Source organism: Gymnoscopelus braueri (genome assembly GCF_963280865.1).
Source record: "Gymnoscopelus braueri genome assembly, chromosome: 6".
NCBI classification, from domain to species: Eukaryota; Metazoa; Chordata; class Actinopteri; order Myctophiformes; family Myctophidae; genus Gymnoscopelus; species Gymnoscopelus braueri.
The window spans coordinates 23993346-24014816 of record NC_137607.1 but is presented as its reverse complement, the minus strand read 5'-3'; the positions used below and the strand labels follow the sequence as shown (position 1 = coordinate 24014816).

Sequence of the window (21471 nt, the reverse complement as noted above, 5' to 3'; positions counted from 1 at the left end):
AAAATTGCCAAATGCAATTACAATACACCTGACCCATCATTGCAGGCAGTGCAATTCTTGTATTTAGGGCATCATCAACACTGTTGAGGTGTCAGCTTATTTGTCCTTGTTGAATTCCTTGTTATTCCCAGCTATAAATCCTGGCACTCCATGAAAACGGCTCAGAAATATTATGACAACCCCTGCCTTCAAATTGCTCTGGTATGGTTTTACCAAAGTAATGCAAGACAAAGTAGAGTGTCACATATCAACCAGACTCAATCCATCATAAAGGAGAATGATTATCATTTGGATCTACCAACAATACTGTTTTCCAGTGCTCTGCTTATAATGCTCTCCAGAAATAGGTCATGATACATTTAAGTGCTACAGTGGAAATATAAACAATGAAAAGGAGGAGAGGAGAGGAGAAAAAGAGAGAGAGAGAGAGAGAGAGAGAGAGAGAGAGAGAGAGAGAGAAAGAGAGAGAGAGAGAGAGAGATACAGACTGATGTCTCTCTCCTTCCAGCAAAGCCACCAATTTGTTGGTGAGCCTGAATAACTCCCATACTGGGCAACATACTGTATGCCTGGTTGCGCATCGTGTCGCACACACACAATAGTCGATCTGCAAGCTCACAAAGTGTCGGAGTGCGACGCTATGTGAGCTTGTAGATCTGCTATTTTCAGTGTGCGACACTGGCGTAACGTGAAGTATAAATCAGGCTTTAAGAGCTGGTGCCACGGTAAGTGCAGACATATGAATCCATTTTCAGCGTGACCAACTCTGTCCTCTGTTTGTGACCAACACTGTCCCCTCACTCCAGACATTGAGTATAGTAGCAGATTCAAGATCATCCTTTATAAATATTTAGTAGCTGGCGCTAAAACAACACAGTAAAAGAAAACAGCAGAAAGATATTAAACACCATTGAAGATGAAAGATTTGAACTAAAGCAGTCATCATATTTGACATTCCACTGTGTGTGTGTGTGTGTGTGTGCGCGTGCGTGCGTGCGTGCGTGCGTGTGTGCGCGTGTGTGTGTGTGAGCCCCTGTGCACATGCATGGGCTTGCGAGTGTGTCTGTGTGCATTTGTGCACCGGTGTGTGCGCGCACATCATATACACAGTACAGTAGGACACGCCATTCATTCATGTGTGTACGTGTACTGTACATCTGTTGCTTGTCTCTGTCACATGCTCTCCTGTCCACAGTGAACAGAATGATTGGTGCTCTTGTGTCAGCAGACATCAAATGGAGATCTAAAGACCTAGGGGTTAACTCTAGAACACACTACAGACTGCAATTCATGTGCACTTCATTATTTTGATAGCTCCTTTTTTGTGACTTTAGTGATTTGCTTCTATGGGTTTCAAAAGCAGCTCGTTCAGTCACACACAGAACAATGTACTAAAACATTGCACGTTGTACAAAGTCCAAAGGATTGACAATTCTTAATGGAACGAGATGGGGTCTAGTTACGCTGTGGCCTTTGTTTGGCTCTCGTCATATACTGTACAACACTGTGATGTCATATTGCATCACAGTCATGCATGACAGTGATACGTCATGCATGACTGTATATCATATTGTGAGTTATTTTCCTCTCCAATGACTTCCAGTATAAAATAAAAACTTTGTATATGTTAAAACATATACAAAGTTCAATATTTCAAAAAGTATAAAACATAATTATGTGAAAATGATGTTCCTTGGCCTAGCGACAGCCTAGTGAAAGCCTATAACTTTGATTGTGTAAGTCGTGTAAGTAAAAATTTACAAACTTTTTCTAAAATCATGAATACAGCTTCCAATCAACCACTCATTTGAATCACACATTGAGGGGCCTCTAAACAACAGAGCGAATTCAATTCCACCCATAGGGGGCGCCACAAATGCTACAGATGTCACTGTTGCAGAAACACGGAAGTTCTTTCTCCAACAAATTAGGTACAAATGGTCTCATGTAACAATGAGCATCAAACAAGGTTTTGATATTCCATACTGTTTCCCTGTAATTGCCTTCAAGAGTTGGCAGGGCCTATTTCTTACAAAAACACCATATATCATGAAAGCAACAGCCAATCAACCCCAAATTGGAATCGCATTTTGAGCCCCTGCAGATCGCACCTACCAAAGCACATTCACTTCTGCCCAAAGGGGTGCCACAAATTTGAAAAGTAGAAACGTTATTTCCCACCGCAGCTTCCTCGGGTTCTGCCTGCTGCAACCCACGACTGACACTGCCCTGGATAGGCTACCCAGCCTGGCGAAGACCCGACCATTTCTAATTTCATGAGTGCGGATGCTCCCTTTTCCCCCTCCGGTTTTATTCTAAGCCTTTTATCATTCGTCTCTGTGTGTCTCTGCAGCTGACTTATGGTTTTGGAAGATGGCTTAGTTTTTATAATGCATAAAATATACATAATCTACCCTTGGCAGTCTACCTGACACAAGTCTGAGCAGTCAGTGGCAGCATGCGCTACAAGAGGTAAAGAATATACTGCTGCCATGAAAAACTAATGGATCTGGCTTCAGCCCTGCACACAGTCTGTCCAAGAAGCATTTGGCAGCCTGTTTATTCCCATTTATCAGGCGTGGAGGAGCGGATCAATTCCTCCCATGCATCATCGAAAAACCTAATCTAACCAACAGAAGAGATGAGATGAATGGACAGACAGGCAGACAGAAGTGAGACAAACGGGCAGGAAGGGAGATGGACACCAATCAGACAGATACGCAACGAGGTAGACAAATACAGGGAGGTGTGCAGGCACCAGGCAGGTGGCCAAATAAAAGATTGACATATCAGTGAGTTTAATGTGTCAGGTACTTAAACATGGCGACATCTTTGTTTGATCTCATTACACTTTTAAACCCATCTTAGAGTTCAAATCCTACAAGTGTCAACATCGAACTTTGCCAGTTCAGTAGGAGCCAGGAACTATGGATTCATATGCATGGTGCTATATGATATGCCCTACACCATGGGATGGGGCGAAAGGACTAAATTACATCTGCAATGTATGACAAAAAATACACCAAAGACTTCAATGAGCAACTGAGCCTCTCTCAACACGCCATTTATTACAATTATGAGAAATGATTGATACTCACCCTCAGACCAGGGAAACCACCGATGCCAGTCCCACCAACAGGCCCCTGTGAAACATCACAGCAACATCCTAAGTACACAGGGCAGGACACTTAAAGTACAGCAAGGATTCCCCTCCCCAAGGCTTCTACACACTGAAAGAATCTATAATAGACATATGAAAAATTAATTTCCTATTTGCATAGCACAGAGCTAGTCAATAAATCCCAGTAACTGTCATTTGCAAAGCCTCACCTCGAATGGACTGAATTTGACATGATCAATGATATTTAGAAATTATTTTGAGATTCCACAAACCCCCATCAAATGAATAGAACTCATCACACTGGCAAAGGAACCACCTAAGTCTCACAGAGAGTATAGGAAAAGTATGTATTAATACCACCCTCACAAGCACCTACATGGCAATATTATTATGTCTCTCTTCATAATGGCCACCTAATACATACTACTGAATTGATGCAGTGCAGTGTGAATTGCAGGGCCTAATGCGAACTATTCTTGTTTTCTATCAGCAGCAATTCTATATTTAACTGTCGCTGGATCAAACAGAATCCTAAACCTGACATGACGTCTATCTCAGCATACTTTACTGGCCAATAAAGACTGCTGGACTGACTAAACTCTGTCCAAGTTTGTCATCCCAATCTTAATAGATTACGTATCGTTTCAGCACCGGTTTCAAAATGTATACAGAACTCTTCGAGCTAGTATGATAAAGTGAGGACATAGCTGAGAAATGAGAGAAGAGAGAGAGAGAGAGAGAAAGAGAGAGAGAGAGAGAGAGAGAGAGAGAGAGAGAGAGAGAGAGAGAGAGAGAGAGAGAGAGAGAGAGAGCAGCATTATCAAGAGTGTTAGACATAGACACAAAGACAGAAAGAGTTCAGAGTTTGGTACAGATGCGCCATGTGTGTTCTCTGTAGTTCCCTAGAGTATTTTGGCTGGCATACCATAGTGCACATATGCGCCTCATTTAGTTTAGGGGTTTCCTCTAGTATTGGCAGTGGCACAGCACTTAAAGAGTGGAGAATAATCTAGCTAGGCAAGACTATAATGAGAAGAGGAGAGAGTCGATCGAGCTGGATTATAGGGTGATTTATATAGCATATCTACAAACTCACAACGCATCGCACTGCAACGTGTTGTGAGCTTGTACATCAGGCATAAGTCCTCAGCTTCACTCTTTGCTTCTGTGCAGTCTCCTTGATGGAACAGTGAGAAGAATGGACACATGACAGTGAAAGTGAAGGGACACGATGAGGAGGAGGAGCGGAAATAGGACTGTTGGTCGGCTATTTTCAAATATAGTATATAGTGTTGAAGCGGTTAAAACAGATTTTGATGTTATATTAACTCATTTGGCTGGGGACCCTCTAAACTTTAGAGGGTTCAGCAGGTGTCCTTTAAAGTCTAAAGGACACCTGCTGGAGGTTCCCACACCCCACTTTGAAAACCCCTGGCGTAGAGGGGGGAATAAAAAGGCAAGGAGGGAGAAGAAGAAGATGAGGACCATTTTATTTCTTACCTCATTGCCGTCAGGACCGGCTGGCCCCCTCTCCCCAGCAGCACCAACAACACCCTGCGGATAACACAAATGATACGCACCTTTAACTAAACATACCGTATTAGCTTTGTAAACAGGTCCAGGAAGGGTGTTTCAGTATGAATAGAAGCATAGGGGAGGAATCTATGATTTCAGAAACATTGCAAGTCTGTGTGTGTGTGTGTGTGTGTGTGTGTGTGTGTGTGTGTGTGTGTGTGTGTGTGTGTGTGTGTGTGTGTGCGTGTGTGTTTGTGACTTTCCGCAGCTAATCTCATATACTTCTAGGCCGATCAGGGCTATAGTTGTTGAGCACTGCACGCTGACAGCAAGCCAAGGACCTCAATTTTGGAATACTTGAATAATTTAAATCTATGACAAGTGACAGCTACTGTATGTAATTGTATTTAATCTATAACCAAAGAGCAATAGTCCCTAAAAGATATGGGATATGCCTCCCATCAGGCTAGCCATACGCAATGCTCCTGTCCCTCTGGTTTATGGGATTGACCGGAACTAGCCAATCATATACATGCACCAGATAAAAAATGGGAGATCGGGACACTCAGAGTTAAAAGAAGGAGCAGCCTTTATTAAACCGACATGTTTCGACCACACTCGGTCTTCGTCAGGGCTAAAAGCCTTTTTTAGCCCTGACGAAGACAGAACATGTTGAAGAAACATGTTGGTTTAATAAAGGCCGCTCCTTCTTTTAACTCTGAGTGCCCGGATCTCCCATTTCTTATCTGATGTCTTATCCCGTTTGATCCAGGAGGACCTTTTACTATTTTAACTTTGTTGACTTTTTTGCGTCTCCGGTGAGTCTCGTTCTCTCTGCCATATACAGTACATGCACGTTGGGCAATGCTAGTTGGTGTCTGATTAATACCAATAATATACTGTACATTTATAAATGTGAAAACATACCCTAAAACCAAATCACTAAAGTCTTAATGTCCGCACACATCCAACTCAGTCTGAGCAGTCTTTATCCCCTTTCACAGAGTTTAGAGAGTGTCAGACACCAATACCAATATAGCCTGAGACATGAAATCACAGACAGTATAGTTGCCGAATGAGCATGCTTATTTGAAAATAACATGTTTTGGGTAATGGGACTGGGACATCCTGGGAGAAATAAAGTAGAGACGATGTACAAGTGGTAATCACATGCCGCGCTACTCTTTCATGGCTGTAGGGAGACATTTAACTGCATACATCGCTATTATTATTAGCGAATACCTCCTGGTGGAGGCATGTGGTTTACTGAGCGCACCTATCTAGCTAAGAATATATTTTTATCAACATGCTGTGGAGCCGATAGAAGCTTGTGAGATTAAAGATCATCCAGCTTTACAGACACTAGGCCTTCTGCTGACTTGGCACCTTTAACACAGAGGGGCTGACATTTGTTTTGAAAAGGTTTTAAACTCTCAACACAAGGGCCCACCCTTGATACTTCCATCTGTCTCTGTCAAAGATGGGTTGTGTTTAATGGCACACATTTATAATTTCTGCATTATTATACAGCATGGTGGAGAAAGATAGGGAAAGAGAGGGAAGGGAAAGAGGAGATGACTTGTGACAAAGGTCACAGCTGGATTCAAAACCATATATAAATATATATATATATATATATATATATATATAGGCAGAGGGGAGGATCAAACAGAATCTATATCTGTGAGCACATGAGAGCAGTGCAAATAATGTTGATGTGATGGATTTGCTGTTGAGGTCTGAGAGGTAAGGGACATGAAGACAGATGGTTCTGGAGTGCATGTACAAAACGTTTACGTTTGTTCGTACTTGACACGGTTAAGAAACAGGGGGAGCAGTACAGTATGAGTTGGATGTTTGTAGAGCAGCAGTAGAAGGTGGGTGGCAACAGAAAGTTCTTTGAAAATGTGGATGAGTCCTCTCTGGCAGCGTTTAGAGATAACAGTGGGGTTGTTGAGAAGCTCACATCTCCAATGCGTTCGGTCGCATGCTGTCCGCAACTGTTTGGATCCTCTGGAAGAGTTACGTATAATATTGTCTTTGCTCTGTCAGTAATGTTTGACTCTTGGCACCGCATGCTGTTGTATTAGCACATTTACAGCGCACACAGCATACAGATGAGGCTCTCTTTGATGTCCCGGGGGCTTCCTGTGTGTAAAGTATTACTTTTCTTTTTAAGAGAACCTGATGTACACGTTTATGTGTTGCATAACATGCTCTGACCAGTATGTCCTTCCCCTAACACTCTGTTCGGTCATGTGCACAACTGATGCACTCCAGATGAGCCAAAATGGGCAATCACACCTGCAACTTCCCCTCCCCCCAACCCGCCATAGTAAATTACTCTCCAACCACAAATTGGACCCGAGTTATTGATAGATGCTGACGGCATATTGTATGCCTCCTTGCTTCTGTGTTGTAAGATCTCAACTTTCAATGTGATGACAATATTATTACCTGTCTTCCTTTGTGACCAGGCTTTCCGACAGGACCAGGAATGCCCTAGGAAAGGAACCAAAAAGGATTAGGAGAAAACATAACAAAACAGTCACGTGTTGAAGTGTGCTTCTGTTGAGTAAGTGGTTTACTGACAGGGCGGGAGAGTCAGAACGATCTTTCATTTATCAATTTATCTATTTAATCATTTATTTGATCGTGTTTGTTTGTTTTTGTTCGTTTGTTCGTTTTTGTTTGTGTCAAAAGGCAAGTGGGCAGCCCACCACCTTCTTTGAATTGTAACGTTCTTTCAGTAGTACAGCAGCAATTGGACATGGAGAAAGAAATATGCTGGCATGGCGTCAAACATGAATGGTTTCCCAGGCAAGTGTCCAGTCAATATTCACCAGGGCACATCATGCCAAGAGACTGCTCTATTAGAGAAATACAGACTGGGATCTTCTTGCGAGAGCAAGGATTTAACTGTGATGTCATTCAGTCTTTGCCTCGTGGAAAATGGATACTTTCCTTATAGCTTATATAACCACTTGAACCCAAGTTCTGCGGCAAACATTCTGCAAAAATAGAATATCTACAAGCTCACAATACATCGCAATGCGATGCGTTGTGAGCTTGTACATTGGCAATTTTCGGCTTAGATATTTGGTGTAGAGGGAAAAAAGGAGGGGGGGGGGGCAATATAGACCCCTGGGGGACTCCAGTAAGGTCTAAGTGGTTAAGTGTATCTAGCTACTGTTGAGGTTATTAATACATGTTTTAGATTATTCCCACCAAGCACCTTTTACTTTAGCATAATTTGCTACAAAATCGAATAACAAAATGAATGGCCCACGACTGAATGGATGTACGGGTACGTTATTGACAAAGGTCTGCAAGCATTTAGTGACTCCGAATCTGAAAAGATCTCTTGCACAATTTATATTGGAAGAGAGCCGAGTGCAACGTGCTGATGACAGCTAAATGATAAAAGCAACATTTTGAAAAGAGCTGGCATTTGCCAAATCTAACATAATAGATATACTTTAGCACAGTTAGCAGAGATACAAAATACACATGGGATTAATGATCCATTTGTCCAAAGATAATATTAAACCTTAGTACTGTCAAGACAGAGGCTTTCAGACACAATTAAAACAAAATCACTTACTCTCTCTCCTTCCAGCCCCGGTGGCCCAGCAACACCAGGAGGTCCAATGAAACCCTGGAAGACAGTAGCAAAACAAAAAGATAAATTGTATAATAGAGGACTGTGTATGTATAATAATGCACATTTTTGGTTGTCATTGTATTTGTTATCAATGTTACAGATTCATTCTCCATAACTGTACTTAACCCAATTAGACCGGGTAAGAATCTGTGTCATTTTTAGATTTCTTTGGGCTATTAAAAAAATAGCAGATATACAAGCTCATGATGAGCTTATAGAGCTACACTATTATTTTTTTAAATCGTGAAAATGTGTGCAAATCTTTTAATATATATATATTTTTAAGCGAACATTTGTTCCAGGGACCCCCCAAAAACAATGATTTGAGTTACAAATAATGTTCGCTTAAAGGGATATTTCACTTTCAAAAAAACTTTTGGTCATTTTATCGTCTACTCAGGCCTTTGTGAACCCCCCAGACAGTTTTTAAGTTGCTCGATTCAGTATTTAGATATTTGATATTCATTTTATCAGACACGCCCCCTTCCTATACAAACCCATTGTAACTTCAAACTCCATTTGAACCACTGTTAGATTCATCAAAAGCACCCGTCCTTGGTTCTGGTGACTCATACCGCCCCCCTAATACGTGAGGGGGCCGTGTTTTTTCAAGTACTTTTTTCATTTATTTTAAAAAAGAAATACACGGCCCCCTCACGCATTAGGAGGGCAGGGTGAGTCACCAGAACCAAGGACGGGTGTTTTCGATGAATCTAACATGGTTAAAATGGAGTTTGAAGTTACAATGGGTTTGTATAGGAAGGCGGCGTGTCTGATAAAATGAATATCAAATATCGAAATACTGAATCGAGCAACTTAAAAACTGTCGGGGGGGTTCACAAAGGCCTGAGTAGACGATAAAATGACCAAAAGTTTTTTTGAAAGTGAAATACCCTTTAACACATTGGGTGCCAAAACCGTATATATACGGTTTTGCGCATACTAACGTTGAGTGCCAAAACCGTATATATACGGTTTTTGAAAAAAAAGAAAAAAAAAATTACTTTTTTTTTTTTAATTTTTTTTTTTTTTTTTCTTCACAGCAACAGGAAATATCACTCCTACAAGATTTAGACTCCAATCCACCTCCTGGTTAACTTATGACTTCAAAAACCTGTATCTCGGCTCCTGTGCACTTTTTTTTTTTACAATGTTAATTTAACTATTTTCAACTGGCTGCAACTATGGAATGGATTTCCGAATGTTTTAATTTTTTTCCCCCCGATTGTACGAGACCTGTATGTTTGTAATGAGGGGATCACCGTGAGGACGGTGATCACTGAAAATATTTTGTGACTACTTGAAAAAGGTTCAAAATGTTTAAAAAGTCCTGGCACTCAAAGTATAATATTTTAATAAACTTCTGGCACCCAATGTGTTAAAAAGATATATTCAAGATTTGCACAAATTTTCATAATTAAAAAAAAATAGCAGATCTACAAGTTCATAGCATGGCATTCGGTGCCGTGCTATGAACTTGTACATCTGCTATTTTTGAATAGCCCAAAGAAATCAAAAAATGACGCGTCCCCTGGATTGAATGGGTTAATTGAACTACTCTGCATTTGATTAAAGCTCCCGGCAACCACACGTCTCAAGCTGTTGTGTGTAAACAACAATGTACTCTTGGCCAAATTGAGTGGTTACACAAGGGCTGAGAATGAAATACATTGTGTATGAGCACATGTGTACTGTAGGTACACACACAGTACTGTACTGCACAACCTCACTCATCTGAAGCCCATCACAACGGAGGGTGCTAAGATCAGTGACATGTTATGAGTAAACCACTGACAAATTGTTATATAAGTGCATTATAATGCATTATGAATGTGTTTATAATGCATTATATACCCAACCTTCCTATACATTGGTACCCACTTGTTAATACTTTTCACTGGTTCAATATTAATAAAACCCAAACACACTGACCCACTTTCACTGTCATTTTCAGAAATGTTCAAATCTAGCAAAAATAGCATCAAGCATCGCATTGCAAAGCATTGTGAGCTTGTAGATTGGCTATTTTCACTAGTTTTGCACGACACTGCTGTACAAAGTAGTAGGGCATTAATTAAGAACAAAAAAAACTGCGACGATATGGCACTGCACTGTGCCCCATTTTCCTTCTCTAGCATGTCTTCTTTTACCTTTTTCTTCTGTGTGTATAGCGATTATCAATGTATTATTATGTGAACCAACAGGGACCTACAGTATAATGTGCCACATGGCATGCTTCAGTGCACCAGAAATATCTAGGGATTTAGATGTTAATCCCATCAAAGCTTTGCAGGACAGTGAGTTATGGACGGCCTGCCTCTCAGGTGGCTATTGTAACTGGAACTGTATGAAGTATACTGGTCAGCACGCTCATGGTCCGGTGTATCCCTTTCTTGTCTGTCTGGGCTGAGCGCTCTCTCTTTTGGGCTTACCCACCATAGATCATGTCTTATCTTAATGCATATGGTTGTGCATATGTCTCTGTCTCATTCTCTCCCTCCCTCCAACATGCAGTAACCTTGTCCGGTCTCCCTGTCATTTGGTGCACAATAAAACGCTCAGTGTTGATTTAACACAGAGGATTTTGCTGCGTGGTGTTTTGCATAGTACAGTAGCTGCATGAACCAGGGATGTTTCAACAAGCCATTTAAGTCATGACCAAGAAAGTAATTAACCAAATGAACCCTATTCTAATCTGGGCATGTCATAATATGTGAACTTTCAGTGAAAATAGCTGATCTACAATTATATCAGCAATTCTTTCGGCAAAGAGATTTGGTGTAGGGATGGAAAAACGAAAGGGCCAAGTATAGACCCCTGGTGCACCTCGGTCAACAACGTATACAGGGTGTAAGTGGCTAGTAGAAGACTATTCCATTCCCAACCTCAATGAACGAGAAACCAAAAGTCCATTTGGGAAAATAAAACAAAGATCAAATGTTCAGCTTTACGTCTGTATCTACAAAGAGGGAGGGATGGATATGTAACGGTGGGCAATTTAAAACAGCGTTTTAGGGAATTATTAAGACCATGGATTAATTGTCCCAAGCAATACAGTAAAAAGGTGGAATAGTTTTATCCAGCTAGGACTGCCCCAAAGTTGAGACAATCATGGTAGATATTTAAAAGTTACTTCCGGTTTCTCTTCAGTGATAGTCAACACAGTTGCCAGTGAAGACCTTGCTGCACCGTGCAGCATGTTGCTAGCACTTGTCTCTGTGAAAGCTTGTACCAACTTTTCCTCAGTGGCCAGAATATAAACAGTTTGAATTGAAATGGTGTGTAGAAAGAAGCCACGTAGCCACAAATTGGTAGTGCCAGTGCAAGTCTTGGCATTTCAATTGCATTTCTTGGCATTTCAACCCCTATCCAAAGAGTGTGAATGCTATTCTGGCAGCACTTTCAACCTTGTGAGAATTAAAGAAAGAAAGAAATCTGGGGGGAAACACATGGATAGCAGTCAAGAATAGCAACAGGTTGACTTCCATGTTTTGGTTTCTTGTACGGGGGTAATAAAATCCCTGACAACAAATGGGAATGGTTGGGGAATGGTTGAATTGATTTCAAATCAGTGACAAATCTGTTTGATCATATTGTATGATAATAAAAAAAGATGTCTGTACACTTATTTTACCACACGAACCCTTGCGCCCCTTATTCTGGGGTGAACATTCGGCGAATGTGGTGTGTAGGAAAAAAGGGGGCCTAGTATAGACCCCTGGAGGACTCCGGTCAACTAAATATAAGTGGTTAAGCAACACTTCTATTCCAGGTACTTGACTACACATTTACAAGCTCTCCCCAGCTCACTCACTGCTTGTCTCTTTCTTTCACACTTCTTTCTTTGTGACACAGTAATCAAGATTTTCCTTTCGTTGCAAACCCTCCCCTACAACTCCCTTTTCTCTCTGGCTCACTTGCCCAAATCCCCCCCCTTTGTACTCCTCTCTCCTCTATTTGTCTCCCCTCCCCTGTTCCTCTCTCTGTTCTACGGTTCTTGTGGCATGCCTGCTTCCTGAGGAATGAGCCACGATGAGCGGAGCCAGAGAGCCTTGTTGAGAGACAACACAGACCCTGGACCAGCCCCACGAGGAGCCTCGCAGCTCCCATCAGCAGGTATGTGAGAAACGCAACTCAGAATCCCAGGACAGTCCCTCCGGAGCAGGGGCTATGGGCCTGACACTGTCCTAATCCTTTCAGGAAATGAAGTATTCACTCTGGCGCTGCCGAGGGCAGACAGACGCAGGGAGCATGCTGTACTTACACGGACACCTTTAGGCCCTGGGTTACCTTCTGGCCCAGCCAAGCCCTGCAACAAAGGAGAGACTTGGGTGAGGAGGGGGGTATTGTCACAGTATGCACAGTCTCAGTCAGGCGGTCATATTTCACATGGTGGGGGGGGGGGGTGGGGGGGGGGGCAAATCTAAACACATCAGTCACACAGAGCTGTCAGTTTGGTCTGATAAGAGAGATACAGTAGGTTTGACTGACAGACAACTAAGAGAAAACACATGCTGTTCATACTCTTGAGGAGCAATGTTATACTTCCTGGTTTGCGTCGCTTTGGAATGCACACCGTTGCAGCATTCCAAAGTGTTCACAATTCATCAGCACAAAATCTGTCATAATTGCATGGCACATTTTGGTCAATGTTGCGTCCTATTATAAACGGGACGGGAGTACAAAGGTTGTCTATTAATTCTGTCATTATTGTGGGGAACAGTACTTTCTTTAAGGAACTATGCTAGAGGTGGTTTCACCACAAGCCACTGAGGCCAGTTCTTTTCAGGTCCAGATATGAGAAGATCACGAGCATGTTTTAATTTCAGTCCAAGAACTGAATTAAATGTATTTACTACCCGCCTGGACTACTCCTTGACGTGATATTGGAATGTGGGTAGAACGAAGATGAAGGACTTTTTTTCCCACTGCTCATTTTCAGTATGAAACGATAACAACACTGTGCTTCTATTTGGATATTTCTTTGAGGCATTCTGAGTGCAGCGGTCAAGAAAAACCCAAGAGGATGGATGGAGGAGTCGGAAGCGTATTTTTCACTGCACCTGCCTGCCAGGGTAACCTGCCGCCCCGGCCTCCCCCGGAGGTCCTGGCACGCCCTGCAACACAGAGAGAGAGAGAGAGAGACAATGGAAGGAGGGTTAAAGAGGGGGATAAAGGGGGGTAGAGAAAGAGGGAGAGAGAGAAAGAAAGAGAGAGACATGAGTGGAGAAAGATGAGATGGATAGATAAAGTGAAAGAGGAGGAACACAGAACTTTTCCAGTGTTGCCAACTGAGGAATAAAACAAGCAGTGTTCCTACCCTCGTCTAGTTACTGTGCCAGCTGTACCCTCACCCCTTGCTTACTGAACTGCCCAACACTATTAAATACTACATGCCAATTGTACGTAGATTACTTAATTATTAATTATTAAGTGATTATTAACTATGTCATGGAAACTATCATTATTTCTAGCAAATGTATGCACACAGAGCTGTTGTGTTACAATGAAAATACCATCGAGACTCCAGCACACACCAGCTTTTCAAATGTCAAAAATGTTTAAAAAAAAAGAAATCCCATGATGCAGCAGAGAGCCTCTCTGTTCACTGTAGTTGTCTGAGCACATCATGGAGACAGACCTGGCACTGAAGTGATGCCAACACCTTGCAAGACATTAATTGCCTGTTTTCTTCTAAGCCTATACACTTTGGTGCATTTGGACGTGGACATGTGTAGAAGGCTAGTGTTACGGGGCGTGTTAATTGCTAGCATTTTGATGAGGTGAAGAGTTTCTTTCCGTCACAGAGAGGGGGATAAACGGAGGATAAAAGCAACCACTGACTGGAGGGGACAGCTGAGACACTGAGGTAATTGGCTGCTGACACACAATCCACAGCTGTGTGTGTGAGTGTGTGTGCGTCCGTGCATGTGTGCTTGCTTGCTTGCATGCGTGAGTGAGTGAGTGAGTGAGTGAGTGAGTGAGTGAGTGAGTGAGTGAGTGAGTGAGTGAGTGAGTGAGTGAGTGAGTGAGTGAGTGAGCTAGTCAGTGAGTGAGTGAGTGAGTGAGTGAGTGAGTGAGTGAGTGAGTGAGTGAGTGAGCAAGCGAGCGAGTGAGTGAGTGAGTTGTGACCCGGCGTGCGTTGCTTAATTTTGCAAACGAATATAGATGATCTACAGTACATGCTCATAACGCGCAGTGCATTGTGAGCTTGTAGATCGGCTATTTTCGGTGTGACGCTGCCGTACAACAGCAAAGATGTATAAACTGGGCACACACACACACACACACAACTCTTATATTACTCTTATATTACACTTATTACACATTACTCTCATGCACAGGCACTAAACAGTACTCACTTGCTCTCCTGGTAGGCCCAGTGGTCCTGGATAGCCCTTGAGACCCTTCAAAATAAAGAAAAACTCAATTATATGAACTGAAGTATATTTAAAGGACCACTTCACCCATTCACAACCTTTTCAACCTGTCTTCACTAATGTTCATTTTTAGATGGTTACATTTCTACTTGGACGAGTCGAGGGCTGTGGACAGTTCATATACCTGCCTACCAGTGACATCATCGGTAGGCAGGTATGGTAATTTCATACCTGCCTAGCAATATTTGTATTTATTTTTTCTATTTCAGCATGCTAACATTCCAGGAAGAGAAAGGCTGTACTTTCTATTAACTTCCCCATCGATGAAGTCATTGGTAGGCAGGTTTCTGAACTGTCCAAAGCCCACTAATGAGACACAGAACGAGCAGCAAACCATAGACGTAGATCTTATAATAAGCATTAGCAAGGACCAATTCCATGAAGATAAGGTTGACAATGGTTGAAGTGGTCCTTTAATGTAAAGATTACAGCATCTGCAAAAATTCTGGTTGATATACTTCATTAAGAACAACATAGGTCAAAGTGAATAAGATGCATACGATGCAACCATATTGTTTTATAAGAAATAAAAGGAATACAAGTTTTTCATTAGCACCTCTAGGTCTCCCATAGGGCTTTTCTATTTTCAATTTCACTGCGGTAAGTGCACCCGTAGCTCTGTGTGTGTGCGTGTGTGTGTGTGTGTGTGTGTGTGTGTGTGTGTGTGTGTGTGTGTGTGTGTGTGTGTGTGTGTGTGTGTGTGTGTGTGTGTGTGTGTGTGTGTGTGCATGTGCTAATACAGTATTTTCAGCATGACGTTGTGCAGAAACCAGACACTTGAGTTGTCTAGTGATCTAGGAACAATCTGCTACTTCGTTCCTGCAGTCAGCAGCCTAATGGCACCAAAGGTCCGAGGTTACAGTGAATGACCCTTGACTTGGTGTGGTCTGGGCCTGGCTGACTAATTCAGACTACATGTATGTGCGACTATGTATGTGTGACTGAGGGTCAAAGATAACTATAAGCATATAGTTTTATTTTCTAGTTCTGTTCTTTCCCAAGGTGGGAATTAGGCATACACATTCACAGACAGAAATACAGTACGTACCCACAAAGTACACTTCTTTACAACCAAGTGGACATTGATATTTATGTCAAAATAGACCATACTTAATGGCTACAATTGATCTGAAGCTACATATACGTTACAATATCAAAGAATTTTAAACCAGTGGTGTTAAGTAATCAAGGTTAACCTCCATATACTAGTATTACTAATAATAAAATACTACAGTAACAAGCAAGTGGCAGATTCTGGGTCTAGATTCATTCAAATTCTGCTCTGATTTAATGAACAAGGAGTTCAAAACCAAAATTAAAATGACATAATTACAACATTATTTAGAAATTAAGATTAACAACAGATTAAATTAAATAAAAGTTGGATTTTTCTTTGACAGGGAAGTTGGCACACCACAACCCACAGTTTTGTTTGTACAGCCAAACCCTGCACTTAGTTAAATAAGCACTTATTCTTTGTGAAATAAACCGCATTTATTGTTTGTTAAATGTGAATTTTTCTTCACTTAAGATCTTTTGTTTTCCCCTCTTTGACGTGATTATCAACAACAGATGTTTACAGCCTCCGAGTCATAAGGTCAGGGCCAGGTCAGTGTCTTTTTGGGACAGCACGCAAACCTATTTGAACGGGACCGTTGAGTCCGGGACCACTTCCGAGGTTGTGACATGTGAACCTTCACACTCAATAAAAGGCCCACTTGGGGGTAAAGAGCTTAGGCCCCAAGTCAGTCATTTCCTCTGAAAATACTTGGCGGGGGCACAGTTCATGTGCTGGGTATATTAGGTTCAGCTACTGCAAACACTGAGATGGCCTCCTGGGAGGCAAGGTGAGGGCCAGGTATGTGAAGACCAGACCCAGAGATTCAATAGGAGGCTACATATAGTGAGCTACAGTGCCATGCAGACACACAGTCGTCTATGGGCATTGACACATGGGTTTCCTTAAGAGGCCATACACACAAGTCTCAAATATACACTGATACTCAACACAAGGCTTCTATTACTCCCAAGTAGCAGACTACATATTCAAGGGACAATTGTCAGCTTGGTACGAGAAGAAAAGCTGCAATAGAGGTCTTTGTGTGTTTTCTGTGCGCGTGTGCGTGCGCGTGTGTGTGTGTGTGTGTGTGTATGTGTGTGTGTGTGTTATTGTGTGTTATTGTGTGTATATGTGCGGATTGTGCGCCTGAAATTCTTCCTTTGGTGTGGTATGTACATTTTCTCAAGTGAGGTGGCAGAGGATATTGTGCATGTCATTGAAGCCCTGACCCCTAGCCAGAGTGCCTTTCCTCTTTAGGATGACCCTTGGCCCTGCAGCCTATCAGGTTCAGACGAGGCAGACGCCTGTCCAAAGACACTGGCTCCCTTGGACACGACACATCCTAAACCGCCTGTCAGGCCTTTGGACAGACAGAGATAGAAGTGATATATTGCCATATATTGCCCCCAAAACCAACATCTTGAGAGATGAATAGCACTTTGAATAGTACTGGATCTATATTGCACTTTAAAAGCATCAGCACTTTTCTTTTTTATACCAATGTTGTCTGTTCTCTCTACTTTACGGCTTTCTCAACGGCTTTGCCTCTTTTTAATGTGTCTATTGTTTTTAAATGTGAAGCACCATGAGTTGAGGAGAACGATACTGAGAAGCAGAAAAATAAGAAAGATTGACTGCGGGGGTTTATTTCTCATTAATGACCAGTTGACTGTTCATTGTCCCTTGCATATATACTGTACTTAAAAATAGAGGTAAGGGATTAAATCTTAAGTCTTCACATCTTTGCTGTGCATGGATGTACAGACTATACAGCTATAGTTGGAAATTGGGAGCCCCAATTGCAACTGGTTTGTCACAGATTGTTTCGTGAGGCCTTTGGTTAAAACAACCAGCAGGTTAACAGGTTGAAACTTACCAGCGGTCCTGCAAATCCATCTGGACCCGGCAAACCTGATGGACCACGTTCACCCTGGAAAACCAACAGATGAGAGAACAATCATATGACATTTACAGGAAAGTTGGAGAAAACACACCGCCATTATTACAAAGAGAGAAGATAGGTGGGATGAAAAACGTTACCGCTACCCCTGGGTCTGGAGTTATTCTTTTACATTGGAAATGTAAATTGTAAAGCATGGCGATTTTTTTCAGGTACTGTATTTGACGTTTATGATATCAAGTTTAATTTGGGAGATCAATTGAGAAGAAAAAAAATCGTACTCTTTGGATAAAAAAAATAAAATCGCGGCTGATTTGTTTATTTTTGGAATACAGTTCTTGACGCGATATTAAATTCCCTTATGGGATTTCCAATGTAAATATTACTCTGTGACCCTAGGGGGGTAGCGACCTCTAGCGGCAGTGATGTCAGACTTTGATGCTCTATTGTCATGATGTCAGATAGCAGGAGATGGTTGACAGAAGCTTAACTATGCATGATCATCTAAAACAGAATTACCGCTACAAGTTGAACTTAAAGCTGCAATCTGAAAGTTTGATGTCATACCCGGGATTCTCCCGTGTGGAAGACCAAACATCTACCACTCATCCAAGAGACAATCCCTGCTTGGCCCGGGAAGATATTACGATAATGAGCTCCAGGCAGTATTACCTTTTAACCAGTATGTGTGCTACTCGACACCAGGGCCTAAATATCTACTGATATATGTCTGGGGACATCTGAATTCAATGTATGGTTCGTTAGTGCAAACAAACCTGTGAGCACTGCTTTGAAAACCATTCCTGATACTGTCGTAATATGAAGGACCACCCTAAAGTCTTTGCATTGGTTCTGCAAAGTTTTTGCCCATTCATTGATTAATTTAGATGTCGCCAGATCAGTATCAGTTGGCGGAGATCTCTGATGATCTGTCTATATGAAACTAGGGTCTAAATGTCTCAATGGAAGAGTAGAGAGAACACCAACCACTGCAGATGTGCTAGTTATATTGTAATAACAACTCTATACAGATTTGTTTAAATAAAATGTTATTCATTACAACATGGGGTAATATATATATATATATATATATATATATATATATATATATATATATATATATATATATATTGTATACATACGGTATGGTTTGGGGGGAAATTAAAAGTGCAAAATAGAGCAGAAGGTTGAAAAGCTCTGTTCTACTTCAGATGAAGTCTAATGTTGACATTAATGAGATCTTGTGCAAGTGCCTTCTAATTGAAAACAGATGCCTAGTAATATTTAGCTATTATGAAAAATCTGATAAGGAGGGAGGTGAGGCGGTAAAGAGAGATGACGAAGACGATTGCTGCTGGCAGACATGGTGGAAGAAACTTAAGAAAGCTGTCCAAAAGAGGAAGTGTTCCTGACAGCTACCCATCTATCTGCAATAATATGTAGACAACAGGGATGTATAAATTGGATCAGCCTCAACACACAGTTTGGCTGTAATTAAAACCAAATCTGGCTACAATGCCAACATTTTATAACTGCGATGAACATCCCATGACACATTGTTTTCTCTCAGAATCAGGAGGAATCGTGATTTGGCTCTTTCTGTATTATGATTGGATGAAGGAGAAAGAGACTCTGGTGTTAAACTTGATTTATCCTTCATTGCGTGCTAGTGTCATGCCGAAAATAGTCAACCTATAAGCTAACAAAGCATCGCGCTGCAACGAGTTGTGAGCTTGTAGGTCAATTATTTTTGGCGCACAAAAACGGCACGCAAAAAAGTATAAATCAAGTCTAAGTGAAGACAAGTTGAGTCAGTATGGCAGGAAGAGGGGATTGGAAAATGAGCAGCCGCTGAAAAATGAATGAAAAGGCCTGAGGACAGACACAAAGTAAATCTGTGGTAGAAAATAAAAGTAATAAATGCACTTCCATTAAAAGAGAACTACTCTTTTGTCTTTATAAACACTTAGTAATCCATGTTTATTGAGTACATAATCATGCAATCCATTTCATGCCTCTAATTATATATTTAGTTATGACACGCACACGCGCACACACACACACACACACACACACACACACACACACACACACACACACACACACACACACACACACACACACACACACACACACACACACACACACACACACACACACACACACACACACAAGCGCGTGCAAGTGCGTGCACACACTTCCTGAGTCCCAGTGAGGAGAAAGATAGCAGTCAACAGGAGGGAAATTGTTTGTGATGATTGATCCAAACAGAGGGAGTAGCAGGGTTAGTCAAGGTAAAAAAAGTCACATGACAGGTATCAGTGTCTAAAGAGTGATGGAGAGATGAGATTAAGTGAGGGTCAAAAGAGAGCGGCGTTGAAAGAAAGAGAGTCTGATAGGTAAATATAGACAGACAGATCCAAATACAGAGAATGAGAGACAGGGAGAGACACCAAGAGAGAGAGAGAGAGAGAGAGAGAGAGAGAGAGAGAGAGAGAGAGAGAGAGAGAGAGAGAGAGAGAGAGAGAGAGAGAGAGAGAGAGAGAGAGAGTGGACACAGAGAGAGGGTGAGAGAAATAGGGACAGATAAAGAGTGAGAGAGCGAGAAAGAGAGAGATGGGTGACACAGAGAGACAAGTGAAAGTGACAAAGAGTGATAGTTAAGGTAAGGCAAAGTTTATATAGCCTGGTAAACCCTCCCTCCGGAAATCTAATTTCTATTTGATTCCAGGAGTGAGTCTGGCCTGATAGCCCATTGTGGGGGTTTCTAGTGGAATTACCAGCTAACCGAGCCTATCAGCGTCGTCGCACATCGTTCTGTGATTGACAGCGACAGTTGGCCAATCAGGTGGCGAGTTCGAGTGAGCCCAAAACACGAACGGCAGCCATCTTTTTCTGTCCGCTATAATCTCCGCGATTTTTTGACTTCAAAAAGCTCTCTAACTTCTATTTTGAGGCACGGAATTTACTTATAAGATATCGTTTGGATAGAATTTAGTTGTTTAACTTCATATATGTGGTCAATTAATCATGACAAAGCCTATTTAAAAATAAAAATTTAGAGAACCGGTAGGGGTGGGCAGTGACACCCATGTACCCGAATAAGGCAACCCATTTTGGGCTTGGTTGTCTCAAAAGTCCCGTTGACGTCACATTAGACTGGTGAACTGCTGATTGGCTGAAGGGGAAAAAATATCATTGGCTGAAGGGGTTGTCAGTCAACGGTATTACTTCCGCCCAACTCAGCCTGCAGCCAATATTGCAGAATGGGCGATAAGGCCAGACTCACTCCTGGAATCAAATAGAAATTAGATTTCCGGAGGGAGGGTTTACCAGGCTAAAGTTTATAAAGCACGTTTCAAAACACGCGTTAGAAGAATGTACAAAGAATAAAATAATAAAAACAGGGTAAAACAATAGACAGTAAAAGCTACAGAGACAGAGAGAGATGGATACAGTACAGTACATTACCTTGTCTCCTTTTGGAGCCTGGCCTGGTGACAATCCTGGGTCTCCTTTAAAACCCTGTCATGGACACAGAGAGAAACATGGGTCAGGATGCAAACCAGCCTACGATGCATTATGTTAAACCCGTAGGCGCTACAGCTAGCACGCCCCCTCATAAATTCAGCCATTTATTAATTTTCTTGCCATCAACAACTTTACAAACAATATTTCTTTATTTCCTTTCAAAATCATAACAAAATAACCAAGAACTGATGTTCTGACACAATGTAAGGGGTTTTGTTTCTGTTTTAGTTTATACAGTAC

General features: G+C 41.7%; 1 protein-coding gene across 1 annotated transcript in view; it reads right to left on the bottom strand.

Annotated features, from left to right (window-relative positions):
* col24a1 (collagen type XXIV alpha 1 chain) overlaps positions 1 to 21471 on the bottom strand; it is a 151252-nt gene that overhangs the window by 73048 nt on the left and 56733 nt on the right. The window contains exons 6-14 of the mRNA XM_080430719.1: positions 21172 to 21225; positions 17677 to 17730; positions 14663 to 14707; positions 13364 to 13417; positions 12565 to 12609; positions 8241 to 8294; positions 7094 to 7138; positions 4622 to 4675; positions 3099 to 3143 (exon numbers count right to left, since the gene is read on the bottom strand). Coding sequence (XP_080286845.1) covers positions 3099 to 3143; positions 4622 to 4675; positions 7094 to 7138; positions 8241 to 8294; positions 12565 to 12609; positions 13364 to 13417; positions 14663 to 14707; positions 17677 to 17730; positions 21172 to 21225 — 450 coding nt within the window. The remainder of the gene's footprint in view (positions 1 to 3098; positions 3144 to 4621; positions 4676 to 7093; positions 7139 to 8240; positions 8295 to 12564; positions 12610 to 13363; positions 13418 to 14662; positions 14708 to 17676; positions 17731 to 21171; positions 21226 to 21471) is intronic.